Source organism: Oculina patagonica, chromosome 5 (assembly GCF_052425735.1).
Source record: "Oculina patagonica isolate OP01 chromosome 5, crgOcupat, whole genome shotgun sequence".
Classification (NCBI taxonomy): Eukaryota; Metazoa; Cnidaria; class Anthozoa; order Scleractinia; family Oculinidae; genus Oculina; species Oculina patagonica.
Window position 1 is genome coordinate 28716126 of NC_135762.1, and position 24047 is coordinate 28740172.

General features: G+C 38.3%; 3 protein-coding genes across 3 annotated transcripts; all 3 read left to right on the forward strand.

The window, feature by feature from the left end:
* The first annotated feature begins 1795 nt into the window (after nucleotides 1–1795).
* LOC144654316 (uncharacterized) lies at nucleotides 1796–5403 on the forward strand. The gene has a single exon (XM_078514421.1). It carries the CDS (start codon nucleotides 2070–2072, stop codon nucleotides 4437–4439), a length of 2370 nt encoding a protein of 789 aa, XP_078370547.1. The 5' UTR covers nucleotides 1796–2069; the 3' UTR covers nucleotides 4440–5403.
* Nucleotides 5404–11383: 5980 nt separating this feature from the next.
* LOC144654123 (tolloid-like protein 2) lies at nucleotides 11384–14367 on the forward strand. The gene is made up of 3 exons (XM_078514222.1): nucleotides 11384–11508; nucleotides 13152–13202; nucleotides 13979–14367. Exons 1-3 carry the CDS (start codon nucleotides 11484–11486, stop codon nucleotides 14365–14367), a joined length of 465 nt encoding a protein of 154 aa, XP_078370348.1. The 5' UTR covers nucleotides 11384–11483.
* Nucleotides 14368–15115: 748 nt separating this feature from the next.
* On the forward strand, nucleotides 15116–20321 carry LOC144654125 (procollagen C-endopeptidase enhancer 2-like). Its single transcript, XM_078514223.1, has 4 exons — nucleotides 15116–15197; nucleotides 15790–16221; nucleotides 17846–18256; nucleotides 18955–20321. The coding sequence occupies exons 1-4, from the start codon at nucleotides 15116–15118 to the stop codon at nucleotides 19389–19391; spliced, it is 1362 nt and encodes a 453-aa protein (XP_078370349.1). The 3' UTR covers nucleotides 19392–20321.
* The last annotated feature ends 3726 nt before the right edge of the window (nucleotides 20322–24047 follow it).

Consider the following 24047-nt stretch of genomic DNA (forward strand, 5'->3'; position numbering starts at 1 on the left):
AGAGTAAAGATGTGATGTTAGTAGTTGCGTAGAGTTGAGAAAACCTTTCATCATGTGGTAGGGTTCAATCAAGATAATGAGAAGAGTTTTGATGGTCTAATAGACTTTATTGTGGTTGAGAGTGAATCGAGTATAGTTGAGTACTTACAGATCAACCGGAATGTTACTAAAAGAGGACTAATAACGTACAGAATAACTTAATGTAAAGGAAGTCGAGCTAGTCGAGATACAGAAAAAACTCCACCAAAATTTTCTATCCAATTTCGTGCCAGGTATATAGTTTAAACCCAAGAAATGTGTGTCATTGTATATTTTTTTGAATGATAAAATAGAAATATTTTATCTCTTCACTCTTTCTGAATATCGTCTAATTTTAGCCAGCATGGGTGGCAGCTTTGCCGATCATTGGCTAAGTATCTGACAATATTTCATGATTTTGCAGGATAGTAATTGTTAATTAACTGCGCTGCGCAGTTCTTGCTCAGCTCTGACCTCCACTCGGTCAAGCTTGAAGTCACGCGATGTTTAGAAGCTACAAATCAGTAACAAATGGAAAAATGTTCTCTTTTTTGTCTTTACAAAGAATGTTTAGTGTGCAATATTCGATTTTGAAGCGTTTGACTCATGGAAAATGCTAAATTTCTACGCTTTCAAAGAGAAATATGATTCAGCGGGCAAGAATCTGTGAATAAATACCGTTACGTTGGTTTAAAAGAATGTGCTGACATGACAAGTTTCACTTTCAATCGGCTAGACCTCGCGTCACATAATTTTTCAAAGCTATTATCAGGTCCCTTTCAAATCTTTGCGAATCCTTTGGTCTTTAAAAAAAAAATACAGTGTGAAGTTTTTTGAAGCGTTTGAATCAAAGAAAATACTAAAATTTCATGCTTTGAAAGAAAAATATGAGTTAGCGGGCAAGAATTTACATTTATTTACATTACGTTTGTGTCCTGGAATGTGCTGGCATTGGCAAGTTTCACTTTCATAGGAACTGATGGCGATCGGCAAGAGTCACGCAATGCTCTGAAAGCTTTAAATCTGCTACAAATGGAAACTAAACAAGTCCTGTATTTTTGGAGCTGTGTCATCTAGAGGATTTCTGAAATCTGAAGGAAAACCACTGAGACAAACATGCCCTGACTCGCAAGGTTTACGTCATTGGTTAATTAGTTTCCCGGGGAATTCCCATTCAGCAAAAAACAGCTCTAGTCTTCTTCTCAAATTTGATTTAATTATTTGCTCCAATATTTCATTTTTGGAGCGAGTTATTCAATCTTTAAACGGGAATTCAATACAACACTGGATGCTTATTTTAAAAAAAAAATTTTGGTTTCACGGATCAGGATCGTGGGAATTAAATTTGGCCAGCATTAGCATAGAAGAAAAATATTAAATTACGGATGGAACAAGTCAACCATGAAATATCACACAAGGTGTTTTCTTACCATTTCCTTTTTTCAGTCGTAACATTGTACGACGCAGGTAAAGAGGATGGGGGGTGGTACATTTTTTGTTCCCCCCGACATGGCTCCCCTAAAGTGGTCACGTGACCAGCGCAGTTTTAAGCTCTATAAAGAGCTCTTGTTACATATAATATGATCAGCTGTTCTCACATTTAATTGAGCTGCATAAATTAAACAAAATTATCGGTAAAAGAAATTCACTGCATGTTTTCTTATTAATTTTGTGCAATGTACAGTAGTTCTATGACCACCAGTGTTACATGCAAGTGATTGAACGAAAAAGTTTGCATGTGAAAATTATTATACATGTAGATGTACATGTCTCATTTGAAACCTTACGGAACTGATGGCGTGAAAACTAATATAATGTAAATTTTGCAGGAAGATAAGGAGGATGAACAAGAAGAACCTGAGTTTTGGGAAGATTTGCCTGATGACATATTGAGAGACATTGACAACAAAGAGCCCCTTCCAGAGCCAAATGAAGGGTTTTCTATCACTAACAAGCTGACATCATTGCTGCAGTGGTTTGTTCTCTTCATACTTCTCTGGCAGGCCAATTGTAAAATTAGCGACAATGGTCTTGAATGGCTTCTATGATTCATGTTTCAATTTTTACACTTACTTGGAGTCACATGTCAATGTGATTACCTTGTGAGATTTTGCAGCATGTTCCCTACTTCACTGTATGTTCTGCGTCAACTAGTGAAACTTGATCGTGATGATTTTGTGAAATATGTCGTCTGCCCCAAATGTTCATCTCTGTATGATCCTGGAGACTGCACACAGCGCATTGGTGTAAGAATTGTTGCAAAAAGTTGCACCCACAAAGCATTCAAGAAAGGAAAAGGGGCAATAGAATGTGGAGCTAAGCTGGCTCAAAGAGTGGTTTTGTCTGGTGGAAAAGAACATTTCTATCCATATAAAGTCTACTGCTTTAACAGTGTTATAAATCAAGTTGAAGCAATGCTAAAGAGACCAAACTTTGCAGAGAAATGTGAGCAGTGGCGTCAAAGAGGGGTGAATGACGGTTTCTACGGCGATGTTTATGATGGACAGGTCTGGAAGGACTTTTTGAGATACAATGGAGAGGATTTTCTGAATGCTCCCAGGAGTCTAGCTTTTGCCCTAAATGTAGATTGGTTTCAGCCGTATACAAGAAGGAGCGATGTGTCCGTTGGAGTCATTTACTTGGTGTTAATGAACTTGCCAAGAGAGGAACGCTTTAAATGGGAAAATGTGATTCTCGTCGGTGTTATTCCGGACATGGAAACTATGCCTAAGAGCATTAATCCCTTCCTTAGACCACTGGTAAAGGAAATGAAAGCACTATGGGAAGGAATGCGTCTTGAAAGCAACATAAGCTGTATACCTCTACTTTACCGAGCTGCAATTTTGTTGGCGGCATCTGACATTCCAGCTGCCAGGAAACTGTGTGGCTTTAAAGGCCACTCTGCGATACGTGGCTGCTCAAAGTGTTTTAAACCCTTTCCTGGATCGGTTAAAACTGGCAGGGACTTCTCAGGATTTGACCGAGAGAACTGGCCAAAGCGTTGTAACAATTTGCATAGAAGATACGCTGAAATGGTACGGAAAGCAGTTAACAAGACAACACATGAGAAGCTTGCCACTCAATATGGCTGTTACTATAGTGTCCTTCTTGAACTGGAATACTTTGACGCCATACGTTTCACTGTCATTGACCCTATGCACAATTTGTTCCTTGGAACTGCTAAGATGATGTTTCAGCTATGGTTGGACAAAGACCTTTTGACAAAGGCCAAACTCAAAGTTATTGAAGAGAGGATTCAAAGCCTTGATGTAGGAACTGGGGTGGGTAGATTACCACACAAGATTTCTTCAAATCATGGGCGGTACAAGGCATCCCAGTGGAAGAACTGGACTCTCATTTATTCAGTCTATGCACTTCATGGCCTGTTGCCAGAGGAACACCTGAACTGTTGGCATACATTCGTCATGGCATGCCGCCTGCTCACAGTCCCGACACTCTCCCATGCCGATTTGACCAAAGCTGACATGCTTCTGTTAAAATTCTGCCGCCAGTTTGAGGCTCTTTATGGAAAGGATTATGTGAGAATAAATATGCACCTTCACTGCCATCTTAAGGAGTGTATTGAAGATTATGGCCCAGTTTATAGCTTCTGGTGCTTTGCCTTCGAGCGCTTCAATGGAGTCCTTGGAAGTACTGTCACAAACAATAGATCTATTGAAATTCAACTGATGAGAAAGTTCCTATCTGAACAATTTGTATCCAATGTTGCCCTTCCTGAGGATTTTAGTGAACATTTTAGTACTTTCTTCAACAAGTACCGTGACTCTTTATCAGTAGAAAGTATGCCTGTTGGATCATCCATGTTGCTCAGTATTGCAACCAGTGCAAGCCTAGGAAGTATCAATTGGTCTGAAATTTCATCAATAATCCTGCCAAGTGCCTATAAGCTCATGCACCTTGATGCAGATGATCATCAGTTACTGGTAGAAACATATCAAGCGATGTATCCTGAGAAGCACATCGAGGTCAACATGGTTAGCGAAGTATCGAGGCGGTATGTTTCTGTTCATCTTGCAGGAGAAAAAATTGGTTCAAAGTTGGAGTGCCGGTCATTGCGATCAGCAAAAGTCATGGCTTCATGGGCAGGAAACAATGGGAAGATTAATCCTTCAGCAGCAATCAGGCCTGGCTTTGTAAAGTTCTTATTTGTTAACTGTATAAAAATTGGAGACGAATACAAGAAGCATGTGTTTGCTTGTATTCAGTGGTACAGAGAAGACTCCCAGAAGGAGCTTTACCGTCGACCTGTTGAGGTATGGAGGCTGCAAAGTTTCAATCAACCAGGACCAGCAAACTTCATGCCGGTGCAGCGATGTTACTGCAAGTTTGCTTCTTCGTCTGTGAAAATGGATGGAGTTGAGAAGCTTATTGTCAGTCCAATTCAACGAACAATCTGCTGACTCAGTACAAAGTGTAACAGAAAGAAGAACTGTGTACTGTCTGATTCATTATCATCCACAGAACTTGCCATGGACTCTGGCAGAAACTTTAATTTGAATAACTGTGTAAAACCACTGCTAAGTTATTAATAATTTTTAGATAGTTGCCGGTCATGTTGACCGGCCAAACTGATTTTAAGCTCAGTCGCATGTCGTTTTTGACCGGTCAAAACATTGAAAATAGTAGTGACTAAGACACCATCTTGGTCGTACAAAACAAAATTGTGGTCGGACACAACTAAAAACAAAAAGAATTGAATTTTACCACTTACAGGTTATCACTTATGATTTATGATCAAAAATTGTCCAGACATCATGTCTGACCACAATTCAGATTTTGTCGATCATGCATGAGCAAATTTTGGTAATCCAATTTCTGATGACCGACTGTTATTTGCAGCCCGGAGGATGGCTTAGTTTCAAGGTATCCAAGTTTTAGCTTTTGACCATCAAACCTCTCTTCTGTCCCCACCTTTCAGCAATTTCAAGTAACCTTTTGGTGGGTATGGATATTTCCTGAAACCACAATTTCTTTCCACATGTACCGTTGTACCTACAGTTATAAGATCAGGACACACTAGGCGACACGTCGCAGCAACAGGTCTCTGGGACAAGTCGCTCTGTGCATACTACAACAAAAGAAGTCCCTGCGACAAGGCAATTGTTTGTTGCTCTCTCATTGGTTAATTTATATTTTGTCGCAAAGCTGCTATGCGTCATAGGAATTCAAACTGGGTTGAATTCGTGCGATGCATGGCAGCGACAAAATTCTGTTAATGGATTGTTGCAAGAATGCATCAAGTCACACAAGGCGATAGTCGCAGCTACTTGTCGCTGCGACGTGTTGCAGCGACTTGTTGCCTAGTGTGTCCCGACCTTTAGACACAACAAACAGCTTTTTATCCGAATAAAAATTGTTTCCTTACATTTGGATTTCAGTTTTATAACTTTTATCTTTTTGGGGTCAGGACTACATTTTGGAGTTTTTTGATCAATAATGTGTACACTCTATGTAACTTGTATGGAGTTACAGTCACACTTTCCCTTTTTACAAGTGCCTACTTACATTTGTTTTGGAATGAATGTTGTACCATGGAGAAAGTATAAATTTCGTATTCTTAAACTGCCCATGACCTTAGGTTGTAAAATAAATTTTAGAGAAATAAATACTGTGAGTTATGAAATGAACAGAGAAAGTCATTCTTAAAAACCCCTTTTTTTCAAGTCTATGACCAAAGATCCTTTGGTGTTCGAAAATTGAAGTCAACGGAGTTTTTTATAGATTCCTGAAGCTTGTTTCTCCAAGTGGAGAATACTATCTTATTAATTGTGTTTCTACCTCAGGAAAATATTCCCAGTACTGCCTTGTGCTGGTTAGTGAGAGGTTGATCATGTAAGACGACTTGTTTTATCAGATATATTATAGCTTTAATTTGCTGGTCGAGAGAGTGGGGCATATTCATAGTCAAAAATTCAAACTGATTGGGTCTTGCAGTTCACAGGGGATCAAAGGGCAGCTGATTAAAAACATGAACTTTAAACTTCCTTTAAGGCAATTTACGCAGGCTGACGTAAAGGTGATCTTTATGTTGGATTTAAGTTACCTTTACGGAACTTTACGGCATTTGCAAATTACGCAACTTTACGCGTCTTTATAACAACTCCGTAAAGCAATCTCTTCAGCTTTACGGAACTTTACGTAATTTGTAATGCTCCATAAATTTTCCATTTCGTGCTGTGTGGGTCAAGGTTCTTTATTCTGATATCTCGAGCTGTGTAATGAACAATGGCTTTGCATCGGATCTTTTTGAAATTAAACGTGGGGTGCGACAAGGTGACCCTTTGTCGCCTTACCTTTTTATTATCGCGCTTGAAGTTCTTAATATTGCAATACGCCAAAACAAAGAAATCGAAGGTATTAAAGTGGGCAATGAAGAAGTAAAACTAACTGTTTTCGCCGATGATCTTACTACTTTCGTAAAAAACACGAGATCCTTCTTTTCATTAAAGGAAGTTATAAATAAATTTGGATTTGTTTCTGGGTTGAAACTAAACGAAGAGAAAACGGAGGCATATTGGCTTGGCGCCTACATAACTACCCTGAAGATCTAGACCTTGGAACAGACAAGGTCAACAAGCCAATAAAGATTTTAGGTATATATTTCACCTACGACTGGCAAAAATTCCAAGAACTCAATTTTGAAAAAATTATTAACTCCATAAAAAAATCTTTGACTACATGGCAATGGAGAAATTTAACTTTACTTGGAAGAATTCAAATCATCAAGACCTTCGCAATTCCAAAGTTTATGTTCCGAGCCTCTCAAATTCCCCTTACAAAAGAAATTATCAAAGAGATAAACTCCGTTCTTTTTAAGTTTGTATGGAAATCTGGAAGAGATAAAATAAAGCGCAAAACTCTGATCAGTGACTTTAAAAATGGGGGATTGCGAATGCCCCATATAGAGACACTCATTAAAACACAAAGAATTATGTGCATGAAAAAATATTCGGAGAGCTATGACAGCACCTGGAAGGTGTTCCTGGATAATTACCTTTTCGATCTTGGAGGCTCCTTCTTGCTGAATTGCAATTACGATGTGAAATATCTTCCAAAGTCATTTCCAAAGTTCTATAGAGAATGTCTGAATGAGTGGGCAAATTACAAGGAAAAGCTCATTTCCACTCCTGCGAACGTGTTAGATGAATTCATTTGGAACAACAAGTTCATTTGTATAGCCGGAAAACCGCTGTTTAGAAATAAAATAGTCAAGAAAGGTATAATCAAATTACGTGACTTGTTAAATGACACAGGTAAACTTAAGACTTGGGACGCATTACAGAACAAAAATGTAACAATGGCTGAACACTTCCTTCTTATGAGTATTTTTGACACTATCCCGTTGGAATGGAAAGCTATTTTAAAACAACAATTACAAATAATTCGCGCCGACACAAACGATTCCAAAGACGTTGTTTTCCCGACGACTTCGAAGGTGCTATATTGGGATCTTGTGAAGAAGATAGAGGCTGCTCCGACATCAAAACGTAAATACGAAGAATTATTTCCAACAACTGATTTGCCGTGGCAAGATATTTATAACCTTCCTAGGAGTGTAACTGTTTATTCCAAAACTAGAGAATTCCAGTATAAGTTATTACACAGAATTGTGTTCACTAATAAAGCCCTTTATAAAATGGGTCTAGTTCCTTCCTTCTCGTGCACGTTTTGTGGTGAATCTGAGGAATCCCTTGAGCATTTATTCATTCACTGTGAAATTACATCTGGCTTTTGGATTTCAGTAAAGGAATGGCTTCAAAACTACCTTACTGACGTTAATAATTTAAATGCTTTTAATATAACATTTGGGTTTTTTAGAAAAAATCTTCCTTTACTAAATTATATCATCATCTTATGTAAGCAAGTAATTTTTCAATGTCGAAACCTCAATATAAAGCCATCTCTTTCATTATTGAAAGCCAGGATAAAAATAACGTACAATTTAGAACTTGCCATAGCTAAACAAAACAAAAACCTAAAAAATCATAGCGAAAAATGGAAAGAGCTTCTCCCTGTTTTTCAACAGTAGAGTTAATATTTTATAATTATTTTGACGGAAATCATAATTAGACACTTCTTGTATTTCTCGCATCGTGTGATTATAATTTTTTTCCCTTGTTCTTCTTTTTTTTCTCTATAGACTAAGTGTAAGTATAGTGTTAGTTTTCTTCTTCTACTCAACAATTATATTTGTATTTTAGTAATGTAAGTAGTGTAAGTAAGTAGTTTAAGTTATCTTTTTGTAAGTAGCCTTTTTTTCTGTAAGTGATGTAAGTACCTGTATCAATTGATTTGTAAATAAGCTTTTTTTGTGTGTGTGTTGCAAATAAATTAAAAAAAAATAAATAAATAATAAAAAAAAAAAGAATGGTGTCAGAGCTTCTCTGTGAAGTCATAATGCAATACAGAGCATGTTTTAACATCTTATTTTAAAATAAGAAGATTGTTACAAAAAACACGAAGTATGAATAACATGTTTAGATGTAGATATTATCATATAGATGAAAATGTGAAAATGTAGACGTCGATATACATAAACACACTTTTAAGTATGGACTCGATACATTTAGAAAACATCCATGTAAATTCCTGGAGTTCATCGAACGATACACTAGAAACTGTTTCTTCTGTCAAAGAATTTGTTCAGAGAATCTGGAAAATAACTCTCGTTAGCAGTAATGAGTTATTTATGTGATACTTCGTGCCTACTTCTTAAAGGGACTATGTAACGGATTTTAACAGATTTTTGAACAGCCAAAATTTATATTTTTGTCGCATGAAACCAAAAAATAATAGTCCATTTTTATTACAAATTGCTATATTAGAGCGCTGAAACTGTTAACTTGTATTATTGACTGCGGATGGCGCGGATGGAAACGGATTGCAATTTGAAAACCTACTTATTTTAACAGTTAAAAATCCCATCTAGCAGGAGGCAGATCAGTTGGCTATGTGAAAGCGTGACCGAGGATTTGAACTCGGGATGATGACAGAGAGCAGATTCGGCTAGTAGCAGGGTGGAGGGTTTGAATCCGGGACCGCCGGTTTACAACACCAGTGCCCTAAACCACTCGGCCAATCAATTATATCAATTACTGTTATTTATTTATTTGTTTATTTATTTATTTATTTATTTATTTATCTATTAATTAATTAATTAATTTATTTATTTATTTATTAATTTATTTATTATTGCAGATATATAAAACTATTAAATAGGAGGTAGATTAGAACGGTAACATATGTCGTTGAAAAGTGTTCCCGAGGTTGTTTAAAAACATTTTTAAAACTGATTTTATTGTATATATTCAGTCTCCAAGATCTAACTTATTCGGCAGTTTTATTGTATATACGTGAATTTTATCCTGCGTTGGGTTTTTTTTTTTTTGGGGGGGGGGGGGATTGCGCGGTAATTAGCCTAATGCTAAAAACCGGGTAGCTCCGGCGTGTGGCCGCTGGCTCGGGCTTCAGCCAACGTGGCAGACGATATTTTTGCAAGATTTTTGCAAGGTACCCTGGGTGCCAGAGATTTTTCTTGCGCGGTTTCCGGTGTCAGTCCCCCTGCGCGAGAAAAAATCCTCTGGTACCCAGGGTGGAGGGTTCGCAAGGGTAATAGACCATAAAATTGTTCGCTTATTATCGGTATTGGACTGAAACCAGCTTGCAATGGAGGCTAATTAATGAGGGGAATCTTTTCAAATGCAAAGTGAAAGAAACTCTTTTTAATAATATTCCCCCGCGTACAATGCCTTATAAATGACCATGAAGGCAACGTGTTGAATACTGAAAAGCCTTATTATATGTTGGAGAACTAGGTTCGTTATTGCCACCCGTTCTCACGACCAGTTTTCCGGCATGGTTCTGTGAACTCTGAAAACGAAAAAGGTATCTGGCCTAAAGAAAAAGTGACGTTTAGCGATATTTAAAGATAATAAATTAAATAATTTATTTATTGTTTTCACTTTGTTGTTTTCTTTTATTAAATAAAATAAATCAACTTTGTTTTTCGAGGGTTGCACGTAACAGTCTTCGACTGACAAACCTGTGGCCCTCGGATTCCCGATCGAATTGGAATTTAGAAGTGTTGGTTTTTGTGGAGGGAGGAAAACCGGAGAACCCGGAGAAATCCTCGGAGCAAGGACGAGAACCAACAACAAACTCAACCCACATATGGTACCGGGCCGGAATCGAACCCGGACCACTTGGTGGGAGGCGAGCGCTCTCACCACTGCGCCATCCCTGCTCCCCCTGAGACTAAGACTGATGTCACCAAGGCCAAAGTAATCACATCTTGGTTATTACAGTGTTGTTACAAGAAACCAGTAAAAATTATAGAAATAGGGACAACTGAATCAGTGAACGTTTTCGGCAACTCTACTTTTCAATAAAACCTTGATCTAGAAACTGCAAAACTCCATGAAAATCAACTTTTCAACTGATACCAATCGTCGATTGGCGACAATGTTCCTACCAATGGGTTGTTGAAAAAATAATCGTCTCTGCTGTGAGTGGTTTAGCAACGTTAGAGCGGTTTTCACTTGAGTGTCGAACTGTACTACTCTAAGTAAGGATGGGCCGATACTCGATACCAAATATCGATACATCGATATTTTGACAATTTTGAAAAGTATCGATACTTTCGAAAAAAATCACACTTTCGATACGGTTTCGATACTGCACACGTGACCTGAGCCTGCGGTCTCCTGGTCAGCACCTGAGGTTAAAAATGCATTTGCTGAAGCAAATATTGTTTTCTTTCAATATTTGATTTTCCTTGCCTGACTGATGTCCACACATTGTTGATGCCATGTGTGGACTACAGTGAAACAAAAAGACCAAAAATCAACATTTGTGGCTTATATCTATAATGCCGGGGCTGTCTTTTGAATTCTTAGACAAAACACGTGACATACCAATGACGTCAGGACGGAAATGACGTCATAATATCGATATCGATATCGAGAAAAAAGGCAAATATCGTATCGATATTGTATCGTTTTGAAAAACCTGTATTGGCCCATCCTTAACTCTAAGTGACCAGTTTAAAAACAATCAGAAGTAAACCACGTTTTCCCGCGCTTCGCGCCTTCGACAGTTTGCTTCTATCATTGATTGGCTGACTGGATTGTCTGTGTCCTTTATGATTGGCCAGAGGAATTACTTTGATACCCCCTGACCAGATACCTATTATCCTTCAAAGTCCTGTCTTTACGCCTTCGCACTTGTTGTTGTTGTTTTTTTTTTCACGTAGAATATATGCAAATTTAAAAGCGCGCAGCGAGAATGGCCCGAAACCAGAGTCGCCTTTCTCCCCAGTCCTTTTTTCCCTCCGGTGAAGAGAGACGATGGGCTCTGGTGACGATAATAATTATTCCTTTGTCCTCGCCCGAACACAGACTGGAACAATAAATATGTTTCGACGTCGATTTTCCAACTATTAAACCATGGCACTTACATCAGGCATCGTAGGTAAGTTAACCATTTTTCTATGTTCAGAGTTGATAAAAGTTTGTTTATCTGAGTGACGCGGTGCGACTTTCCTGCTAGCTGCGATCGAATCGAATTGAAACCGAAATCGACAAATAAAATACACAATTGCATATTTGGAAATTAAGCTTAATTTTCACAGTAAGCTTGAATGGTTAACAGTGAAAAAGTAAAGTTACTAACTAAGGGCGGGAAAATTGGGTATAAGTACGTTAATATTGATGCTGAGTTATTCTGAAAGTCTTTCAAAATAGTTTTTGCAGCGAGCATTTCGATTTCTTTTTCTAATGCAGACCTTTGGGCATGCCGGCAGATATGATTGCCCGCGAATGACACCAGTCTGCTAGAGTGTTTTTTTTGGATAAAGCTCTTTCTTTTAGTTCATAAATCTTGTAAGCTATTTTGAAAGTTGTGTGAAAAGTACAAAGGATATTATATTTTTTAGTGGCTAAAAATTGCAAAAAATATGTTTTGCAGGTATATATGCAAGTTTAATTTTGATATTAATATGTTCTTGCAAATCTTTTTCACGCAAATTTCTGCATTTTATATGATTGTATAACTTACGTATTATTATTTAAGTTGCATTCGGATGCTATGAATTGCTAAATAACACTTAAGGTACATCTGTATGAAACACTTCATGATCAGGCTTTATTATATCTACAGTCGTGAACTCATTAATGGTAGTTTTGTAATTTGAACCCAGAGGTTCTACTAGTCTTGTGGGAAGATTGGAACAGGTGCAAAATTTATATTCACCCTGTTACCTTAATATAGGAAACAAATGCTTGTGTTAATTAAGGTATTTGAAACTAACATGACTTTAATTAATGAATTGAAGGAAAAATTACGTCCCAATAAAGGAAATTAACGCGAAAGAGGGGGGAATATTTCAAAATGAAGGAAATTAAGGCGATGAAATAAAGCCAACAAAATACAATGCAGTGGCATAAGTGACATAAGTGTGTGTTACACATATGTGCAAAATTATGTACACAACCATTCACAGCACTTGTGTAAGCAAGCCATGATACAATCTTCACCTTTAGCCCACTGGTTGGGTTAAAGAAGCCTAAAAACAGGTCAGGGCTTCACAGGATTAACCTGTACTGTGCTGTGCCGTGCCGTGCCGTGCCGTGCCGTGCCGTGCCATGCTGCGCCATACTCTGGTAGTTAATTTTGACAGGAGAATGGCTTTAAGAGATGATTGATATCCTTCTGGCTATATCTGCAGTCTTAAGTTTCTGATAAAATTACAGTCAACTCTCGCCTTGGGGACACTTCATATTTTACGAACACCCTGTTATACGGACAGGGGTTGACGTACTGACAGATACAAATTACAGAATATATAACACCCGTTGCTACAGACTTTCTCTATTATCATTTATTTATATATGGCAACAAATTGTGGTACAGAAGGTGTACTCTGTTATAAGTCAGGGTTTACTGTACCATATAAAATGCATTTGTTTCGTACAATTTCCCTTCAATGGCATGCTTAGTAAATTTACAGCACGGGTGGAAAGTAACACCAAGAATAGTAAATTAAAACAGTTGTAAAGTTATATAATATATGAAACGTTTAACAGCAAAATTATCATTTAACTTCTGTGTTTCAGGTCTAATTTTGGTTTCCTGTGCAGCAAGAACTTCATTTGCTCAGATCAGTAGTAAGTGTTTGTTGTAATAATTTACAATGTATATTTTATGGCTTTTACGACATATTTCTAATTTATAATCCTCTAAAACTGTTTGTTTTCATCTTTTTGTTTGTTTTAAATAAATCACTCATTACTTAGTATGAATTTAATATTTGCTATGGGGATTAAAGTACATACTTATAAATTCCCCTTGCATTCTTATGATGCGTTTCTCTGTATCCCTTTGAATATCAATGCAATACCCCTATATTCCCCGACATATATCCCTGTGGGAGTGGGGGGGGGGGTGGGCGTTGCTGCAGCTTTAGGCATTAGAGTGTATGTGACAATATCGAAAGGTACAGGTTGTATAATGGGTAGTGGTAGTTCACCCTTGCTTGATCAAAGTTCACATGCTTGTACAGTGACTGTTTCAGCTCATTAGAAGGAGGCAGTGTGAATGTATTTGTTGTAGTGTAATTTTATATTTGGTTTAAAGTCTTTCAATCCAAATTTGATTTTTGTTTTCCAATGTCTCATGTTCATTATCATAATCTGAAAATAAGAAAGTAAAAATCGAACTGGTTTGAAAAAAATTAAACCAAAGAAAAATATTAAACCACAACATATGAATTCATGTTTTCTTCTCCTATCAGGACTGCTGTTCACCATGAACTTAAGCAGTGGGAAACCTACCACTATTTTTAATTCCTTTTGGCATTTGTGCATAGTTAACACTTCTGGAAAACAGCCTTTTTATTAGTGGTTGGTGATTATAATGCCTTTTTGTTTATTTTTCCATCTAGATTGTTCGTATTCTGGACAGACAGTTACTGCCTATAAAAGCTTTATCACAACTATCACAAGCCCCAACTATCCTTCCAATTATGACAATTACTTGGAATGTGCATGGTTGATTTCAGCCGACAGTAGCCTTTCTTTTGGTGGCTATATAGTAAAAGTAACATTCAATGACTTCAGTTTGGAACAGAGTTCCCCATGTGAAGATGTGCTTAAGTTTTATGATGGTTTCAGTTCAGTGTCAACCTACCTTGGGTCATACTGTGGTACAACACATCCAGAAGTTATTTATTCCACTGGGCAGTACCTGTACGTCAAGTTCCATACTGACTCATCTTACATTTCCAAAGGATTTAGCTTCAGTTTTACATCCGTTAAAGAAGGAGTACTATAATAATATTATTGTTTATAATTCACTTCAGCTGAACATTCGCTGTTCTGACTTTCATCACTTATGCAGTCAAACCTCTTATAATATGCACACTAAAGGGCTAGACCTGTGTGCCTGTTTTAAACAGGTGTCTTTATTACACAGATAAAATTAATGAAGTCATTTCAAACGGTTAGTGTTGGGAATTCAGTTAAGATTTAATTTATTAAAAAAAACAGATAATTCTTTTTTTTTTTTTTTCGAATATGACAAAAACATACTAAGTTGAAGGGTTCATATGATGAGGCTATAATTGATACGAGGGGCAGCCGTATCTGGTATCATAGGTCAGCAATGTGCATAGAGAGGTACCCTGTTATACAGCATTGTAGCTCTGCAATGCATGCAGAGAGCTAGAATATCTAGCATCATAACTGTGCAATGTGTGCAGAGCTAGAGTATCTAGCATCTTAGGTCTGCAATGTGTGCAGAGAGCAAGTATCTATCATCATAGGTCTGCAATGTGTGCAGAGAGCTCTAGAGTATCTATCATCATAGGTCTGCAATGTGTGCAGAGAGCTAGAGTATCTATCATCATAGGTCTGCAATGTGTGCAGAGAGCTAGAGTATCTAGCATCATATGTCTGCAATGTGTGCAGAAAGCTAGAGTATCTAGCAACATAGGTCTGCAATGTGTGCAGAGAGCTAGTGTATCTACAAGCATTTGAAAATAATTATTCACACACATTTTGCCCCTCCCCACCCCTATGCAATGTTGATAAAAAACATTCATCTGACATATGAGAGCATCTTATCACTTGACAACATTGAGATGGGGAAGGGGGTACTGACACGTATTTAACAGTTACTACAGTGATAAATTCATGCTTTTAAGAGCGTTTCAACCAAAAATGTCCATGGTTATAGCATCATAGCTCTGCAATTTGTGTATCTAGCATCATAGCTCTGCAATGTGTGCAGAGTGGGTATCTAGCTAGAGTATCCTCTGTTGACTAATTCATTGTAAAAGGTGTAAATAATAAGCATGCAACTGTCACAGCAAGCATAGTTTGACAGCTGTTGGTCTCAAGGTCAAGGCTGTCATCGAATGCTTATACTTCAGGAGTTCGAAATGTTTTTTTAATTAGTAGTCCCATAACTGTAGGAAATTAATCTTAATACAGTCAAACCTCTTAAGTACAGACACAAAAGGGACAGGGAAGGACATTCCTGTTATGGAGGTGTCCGTATTACAGAGGTAGAGTTTGTTCGAATTTTGTTGTCTTTCAAACCAAGTGAAATGTTTGTAACAGGGAGGTGTCTCTATAACAGAGATTTCCATAAGGAGAGGTTCAACTGTATAGTTAATTAATTCAAAGCATGTGACTGAGCTTAACGCCTGGCATTAATCTCTTTATAAATGCTTGTCGTTTTTTCCACTTGCAGAAGAAGCCTCTGGAATATGTCGTCCATGGGATGGAAGTAGTACGGTCCATGAGCTCAGTGGTTCTTCTGGTACATTTTTTAGCCCTGATTACCCTGTTCCGTATCCAAACAATGTCAGGTGTATTTGGACAATCACTGTCCCTGCTGGCAAAGGAGTAAAGCTGACGTTTGAAGATCTGGATCTTGAAACATCTTTTTACAGTTGCGATGATCTACAAAGCACCAGCAGGATTGACATTGTGAAGATAGGCAATGGACTATTGCCGGAAAGTAAACTGACTGCTTTTTACTGTGGATACCAAAGCTTCTATCCTGGTTTTCCAGCGGAACATTCCACTGGGAGGTACATGTGGATAAAGTTTTATTCTAACTCGCCACAGAGTGGAAGAACCAAGAAAGGTTTCAAAGCACGTTTTGAAGCTGTGGATATCAGTAAGTATTATCGATTAAGGGAAGTGGTCATAACTACTCAATGAGGACCCACCTTGTGTAGAGGTAGGGGGAGCTATGTAAGATACCACCTGTCTGGTAAGCCAAATGGAAAAAGTTATTGGCCTTAAAAATTTGAGTTGAGACTTTCATAATCGGTGTGCATGTAGCTTGCCTTGCTGGAGAAATGGCACAAGGAGGATTGAATCTTTTTCTTAGTTTCTACTCCTGATAGAGTGGGAGCTATACAAACAAGATACCATCTTTCAAGGTGGCGGAGCACATGAAGAGACCACCTGTCTCTTTGCAGACTGGTGGTTCCTGTCTGAGTACAATGGTTTTGACCATTTCCCTAACATGTTTTTTGTTTGTTTTTCATGGTGTTGAGGTTAGTAGGCTGGAATGTCCTGGGTTCAATAACTCTGGCCTGGGCACTGGTTTGTGTTCTTGGGTAAGGCACTTTACTCTGACTTATAGTGCCTCTCTCCACCCAGGTGTACAAATGGGTATCAGCGAATTACTGCTGAGGGATAACCCTGCGATGGACTAGCATCCCATCCAAGGGGGAGATGCAATACTCTTAGTCGCTTAATGCTGGAGAGACCGGGATAAGCTCTGGCTGTATGGGCCACTTGGCTCGGACACAGATTTTTTTCACAGTGACTAATCAGACTGATTTCCATTGTATTTATTCAACTTGAGTTGACACATGTCTTCCCTTGACACATCTCCTGCCAGGGAAACATCAAAGATTCTACCCTAAAATAATCCTTACTGATAATGTAGTTCAGCATTGGTCCATGAAATTTCTAATTTGTTGTTGCCACCTTACTTCCTATTGGCAACAATGCATGTACATGTAGTTGTGATTAATTACAGGTAAATGTAATTTGATAAATTTTGTAGTGCGAAGGAGATGTAACAATTTTCAATTTATGAGAAATGTTTCCCTTAATCCAAGAAAAAGAAATCCTTAGGAAATTCTAAAATTCTTCAAAATTAATGTACTCTGAGGTGGCCTCTTCTTTGGTGAGATGGTAATTTTTCATTTTAATTTCATTCTCAAAATAGAGATCCCCCTTCCCCCATACAATGTTATGAAAATAAGAAGCATTGTTTCTTGTTACATAAGGGGGCTTTCATTTATTTGTGCATGGGGGCGGAGGTTTGGCAAAACCGCTTGGAGTGGCTTCCAAATATTACCCAACCCTCCTTCCTTGGTAGGCAAATATGTCACATCTCCCCAGTAATTCACCCTGTTTATTTTTTGCCCATAATTTCCTGTAACCCCCCCCCCCATTTAGATTCCCAAAAAAACGTACCCCCACCCCCCATGCACTAATAAATGAAAGCCCCCTAACATTGTACTTTAATTTTATAATTGAAAGACCATGGCAGCGATGGTCTTTCCTGTATTTATTTTCCTTTCTCTGATGGCTAAAACAGGAGGTGTTCCAAGAGATTGCATCCAATTGTAGTTCTGATTAGTAAAATCTGACTTGTTTTGTACCTCGCCTGCTAGTTTCTTTTTATTTTCTGTTATTCAACTATTGCTAAACATCAGCTGAAAGCTTTTTGCCAGGAATTGATCAGTCAGCTGAATTTGTTAACATACATTTGTCCATAGCTCCCAGTGGCAGCAGGGAAAAGTGTTACACGGGGAACATCTACAATAACGACCTGAAATTAAATGGCTCATTTGGAACTCTACAAAGTCCACAGGAGCCAGATTATTACCCGCCAGATCTGAGCTGTGATTGGCTAATCACTGTACCAGAGGGGAATATTATAAAACTTAGCTTTGGTAGATTTGACCTGCAGCCGAGCTCTGGATCCACTTGTACAGCAGATTATGTGGAGGTTTTAGATGGGAAACACAGCACTAGTAAAAGTGAAGGGAAATTCTGTGGTTATGCAATTCCAGACGACATTCGTTCTAGTAATCGTTACATGTGGGTGCGTTTCAGAGCTGATTCGGCTGATCCATATTATGAAGGATTTGAGGCTACATACACAGCAGAGGATAAACCCAGTACCAGTAAGTGCAAGAAGCTTATCATAAAGTGCAGTTTTCACTTGAGTTTCGAAAGTAATTCACATTTGCATTGGTTTTGCATTTATACTACGCTAAGTGATTGAATTAACACTCTTGTGCCACTTTCTCAGCCAATCAGAAGTAAAACCAAAACCAATCATCACTCGCTCGCGCATGTTTTCCCACGCTTCGTGCCGGCTACATGTATTTGCTTTGAGTTTTGATTGGTTTACTGGATTGTCTGCGTTCTTTGTGATTGGCTGTATTAGTCCAGTAATGTTTTCAGTGATTTTCATTAGTTCAGGGGAGATGAATAGGTTATTGCACACATGTACGTTTTAATACTAGCACTGTTATAGCCCTCTATATCCGCACGGGTAGACTAAGTAAAGAGAAGAGACTCTCGTCGGTACCCTGCCATAGTCAGAATTTGTAGCATCACGTGACTCGCGGTGTACGCTGTGTTCTTTGCAAGAGTTGGAAACCATGTCGATGTGAAAACAAAACATTGTTAGCAGTGAAGCCGTGAATAAAGACGGTGTGCTTGCATGCTAGCTAGACAAGGACATTTACTAACAAATAACTGTGGATAATGATACCCACTGTATTACCATGTGACGAGTAATGAAACAACAATCTTCAGCTTTGTGAGCTTAGACAAGCCTTTGCTTATTAACTATTTGTTTTTTTTTTGTCCTCAGCTTCTTCGGCGTTGGTTATTGGCATTATTGTCGGTGTGATAGTCGTTTTTGTGATTATTTGCTGTGTCGCGTGTGTCGTTAAGCAGAAGCAGAAGCCCAGTGGTGCCGCTGGTACCAATGTTGCAATGTCGACCACCACAACTACAGCATCTCATACAACTCAGCCAGGAGTGATTCATCATCCCCCTCCCGCTCCTGTTCAGCCACCTTATCAACCGCCACTAAATCCCTACCCACCCCCTCCTGTGGGTTATGTTCCAGCCCCAACAAATCCAACCCTACCAGCTGCACCAAACCCATATCTGCCATATCCATCAGAACCACCACCACCCTACCCTGGAACTGAAACAGTGCCACAGTACCCACCCCCAGGGCAATCGTATCCATGGCTTCAGAATGCACCAGCGAAAGCGTCCGCACCTCCTCAGAGTCCGTAAGCTGTAGCTCATTCACTGATTCGTGGCCAGTCAACGGGTGAAAATCTGCCCGTGGACCCGATCTAATGGTGTCGTGGCTTCTTTGGAAAGTCGTTGTACATACTACAAAATTTGAAGTGACTCCATGTGAAATACCAAGAGAGATAAAGATACAGTTGTTAGCTACAGTTGAAGACACAGTTGCAGGTGTCGATGTTGATACAGATACAGAATGATGTAGATGCAGATAGAGATGTAGATATAGATGCAAATATAATTCTGGGAATGCAGTTTCGGTTTCAGATGCAGATATAGTTTCAAGTGAATGTGTCGAAAGTAATTCGGAAGTGCTTTCGTTTTGCATAGCTGTGTTCTGTGATTGGTTTAAAAACTCACGCCTCCTTCTCAGCCAATCAGAAGCAAAACCAAAACCAAGCGCGACTTCATTTCCCGCGCTTGACGCCGGTCACGTGTATTTTCTTCGTTTTCTTATTGGTCAATCACACTCAAATGGAAGCTGCTCTCTCACGAGCAGATCACTTGGAATGTGATCACTTGGTTCCGGAGTAGTTTGAAGGAAAAGTGCCACAAATTAATAAAGAAGTAATATTTAATTTATTGTTCACAACTATTTGGTTTTAGTTTTTTTAATTACTTATTTTATTATTCACTGTCAGCCATAGCGCTGCCCACAAGCAGAACATTATCTGAAGCAACTGACACTTTAAACCTTAATGAACGTAAGCAGAGCATTATTTGCAGGTATTCATTTGTAGCTGACGTATATACTATCACTCAAATGTGAGTAAAATTAATTTCGTCTGAACACTGAATAGAAACCTAACCGCCTTCATTAAACTATCTGCAGCTTTCAGAATAGAAGTCGATAATTTAATGTTCAATAAATGTATATAGTCGCCCATCGACCAATAAAAAGCAAGAGAAAATTAATCGATCGAACGATGATTTATTATTTCCTGGTTTAAACCAGAATTAATGATTGTCCATCTGGTTTGAATGAATTCTGGCTTTGGGAGTCTTTTTTAAAATACCGTAAAATTCCGGTTTTAAGCCCCCCCCGGTTATAGGTCCATCTACCTGGAAACAAAAAAAAAATACATCTGATTATAAGCCCCCCATGCCAGATATTAAATAGATATAGCCAAGCCTAAAAGCGGAACTCTCCGGTAATTTACTTTGCCCTTTATTTAAATATCTAAATTGACTGACTATAGGCATAAAAATAGTAAATGAGCCCGCAATCCAATAGAAAAACTTTTTCGATCAGCGGACAACTTTCTAAAAACGCGTTACCTCGATGAGTTAAACACCTGAGCCCGCGATATGATGACGTGATACTGGTCAGCGGACACCTTGTATTGACAGCTGTCAATTGACCATAACGTCGATGCCCAGTAACAAATAGGTGAAGGTTTATCTATTTCTGAAGTGCGCGACACCGTACGTACGTTCGCCGTACGTACGCGCCCGCGAGCCATGCCGCTAGCTATGATGACCATGCATGCAAACTCAAGTTCATGGTTTTCCTATTTCTGTGGATTTTCTGTGGGTATGGGGCTCCGCTCTGCGGCCCTTCGGGGCGCTGTGGAGCTCCGCTATAAGCCGCCCTCTGCCGGATGACAGTACTGAACTGGGCTAAATGTTGTTTCTTATGCGTTTTCAACCTAAAAACGCCGGTATTTCGATCAACACGCCCGTGGCTTGTTTCGAAACGTTTTATTTATTCCGCTTATAAGCCCTCCCGGATATAAGCCCCTCCGCTTATAAGCCCACACAAAACCCCTTACGAAGTTGTATAAGCCCAGGGCTTTTAACCGGAATTTTATTACGGTATTCCTTTTTGCAATTCTGTAACCAATCTTGTCACAACACCAGCCAAGGCTTGGTGATTTCCATTCTCCCCTTAATTTAGGGCAACGATGTCATTTTGCAGGCAGTGTGCTTGTGCCGTCGTGCGCTCGTGAGCACGTGCGCTCAAAATTCACTCATCTAGTTGGAATGAAGTGAATTAAAGCCAAACAATGTATAGCAAATTTTCGGTTAAGTGAAATTATATCTTTTAGTTCTATTCTGTACTACATAAAACCCTTTATCGCGAGGTGTGCGTGATGCTGAGTGAGAATTGTTCATTTTATCAACAAGGCAGCTCATGATGGATAACTGATTGGTAAATTTTATCATCGCTAAAGACCAAAACCTAAATTTGATTTCGAGTTGAAGAATCATGTTTCGGTTTCCACGAAAAATACTAGTTCATGTAAAGGGAAGCAAATTAAAACTACTTCGTAGTTAAATGTCAACCAGGTTAAATCCAAACATGACCCTTTATTCTTTAAAAAATGATTAAAACCTCGTTTTAATCATATGTTTAGCACATATATGCATACATGCTTACATTATACTAGAACATTTTATTTTTCAAGAAAGCAATTTAACTACAATTTACAATTGTGATAAAAAAAGTTCACTTTATTTCCTTTGCTATATTTTTGTCTCAGCAGAAGCTTAAGAGATATATTTAAAAACGAAATGCACTTTAAACTTCAATTCAAATCTATTTTTTTTTTTCTTTTGTTATCCAGACCTGAAGAAATGAATACGTGAACATTGCATGCGAACCGTGCTTTGTTTTACCCAGGTGTCCAATTTTTAATTACTTTTGCCCGCGCTGATTTTATATGTCATATTCTACATCCGTTTTGATCTACACTAAGGGAATTCAAGAAATGATTGATTGATTATTGATGGATTGATTGATTGATTGACTGATTGATTGATTGGTTGGTTGGTTGATTGACTGATTGATTGATTGATTGATTGATTGATTGCGATCAGGACTCTGTTAATTCTTTTTTTCCTGAATATCAAGGCGAATGAACAGGGTGTATATTCGTAAACCTGATGTCTGGATTTTCAAACCAGCTACACTCAAGCTTCATTTGAAATTTAACCCTATTCAGATCGGGCTTTTTTTGGTCTTTTCAGACCGGGGGGGGGGGGGGATTCCGCCCCCCTCCGTAACTTCCAGAATATTTAAGCAATCACAATGAAACTTACAGGATATATAGTATGTCCAAAAATCTATCTTTTATCAAAAATCTATCTCACATCACGTGACAATTACATCATAATGTCAAAACAGCAGCCATCTTGGATCCGCCATCTTGGATTTCGAAATTTTTCCAAAACATCAGAAAACCGCCCAAAATTACTGGAAAATACTCAAAACCAATAAAAATGTGCTTAAAACCCGTAAACAGGTGAAAATAATTGCTAAAGTTATTTTTTATTAATAGAACACGAAAATTACAAATTTGGGAAAATATGCCTGTCACAATGACGTTTCCATGGTGACGTTAAGTTTCTGACACAACAACCTACCCTACCAAATTATTTCCAGATAAATTTTAGCTAAAGTCGCAAAGTTTGGCAGCGTTTGGTTGAATATTAAAAAAGTTATTAAGGTTCAAAGTTGGCGCGGGCACTTTCCGTCCCCCCCGGTCTGGATAGGGTTAAGGTAGAAGGAACACATAGATACACTTATTTTTAATCTTAATTTAATTTTAAAATGCTATGGACTTAAACCTTGCATTTTGCTTCAACACGATTCAGAACTAAACAAATATCTGGTTTCAGTGGTGCAGAAAGCCTCCAATTTTAAAATCTTTTCCGCTAAGAGAAGTTATTTTTCACATGGCTCGTTTTCCTTTGTTCTTCCAGGCTGGTTATATTGAATAAACCCCGCTAATTAACAACTGTCTGAAAAGCTGGGAGCGGCTTTGATTGTAACAGGGGAGAGCGGGGCTGATATTCTAATATTCCACCAGGGGAATATTAGAGTTGATAACCCCCTAGCTAGGGGAATATTACGATAATATTCCCCTCGTAGCAAATCCACAAGCCTCGCATTACAAACAAATCCACAACTTTACTTTAATAACGTTACATTAATTTTACCTTGACTGTTGTTTCATTTTAAATACTTACTATTGCTCAATTGAAAACATGAGAAATGCGTTCCTGAACTCGTGCCTCGACGTTTTCTTTTTCAGAATTCCGAAGCAGTTCATTCCGTTCGGTTGCTAACACACTCCAAACATTCAAACACCAAAAGGTTACCTTTTTAGTGTCCTTCGGGATCCTTCACTGTTCCTGGCCAGCATCTCTTTAATTTGTCATCTTCAAAGATGATTTCTCAAACTCATTAATAATTCATCAAGTTAAAACAAAGAAAATTATAACCGCGACGGTGGTTTGGAAACCCGATCTTAATTAGCATAGATTTTTACGATTTTATTTCTCCGTTTACTCCGTAGTTTTTGTTTCGATTGAGAAGATATATCAAACACTCGAGACAGTGTTTCATCGGCTATCCAAACACCTCGAATTTCGTCAAAAATACTCCGCTGCGCGTCGTATTTTCAACTCTCTTCTCGGTGTTTGGATATCCCGATGAAACACTGCCTCTCGTGTTTGATATATTACATCTCTAGCCTCTTCGACGTTTTCTTCCCATTTGTTTCCACCTGGTAAGTTTGCTGATACAAACCAGTGAGTGCGTTAATACCATACAGAGCACGTTCCATGTGGTATTGTGTTTATTATATACGTCAGGAGGTTGGTCTCGCTAGTATTTAATAAACAATTCAGACATGT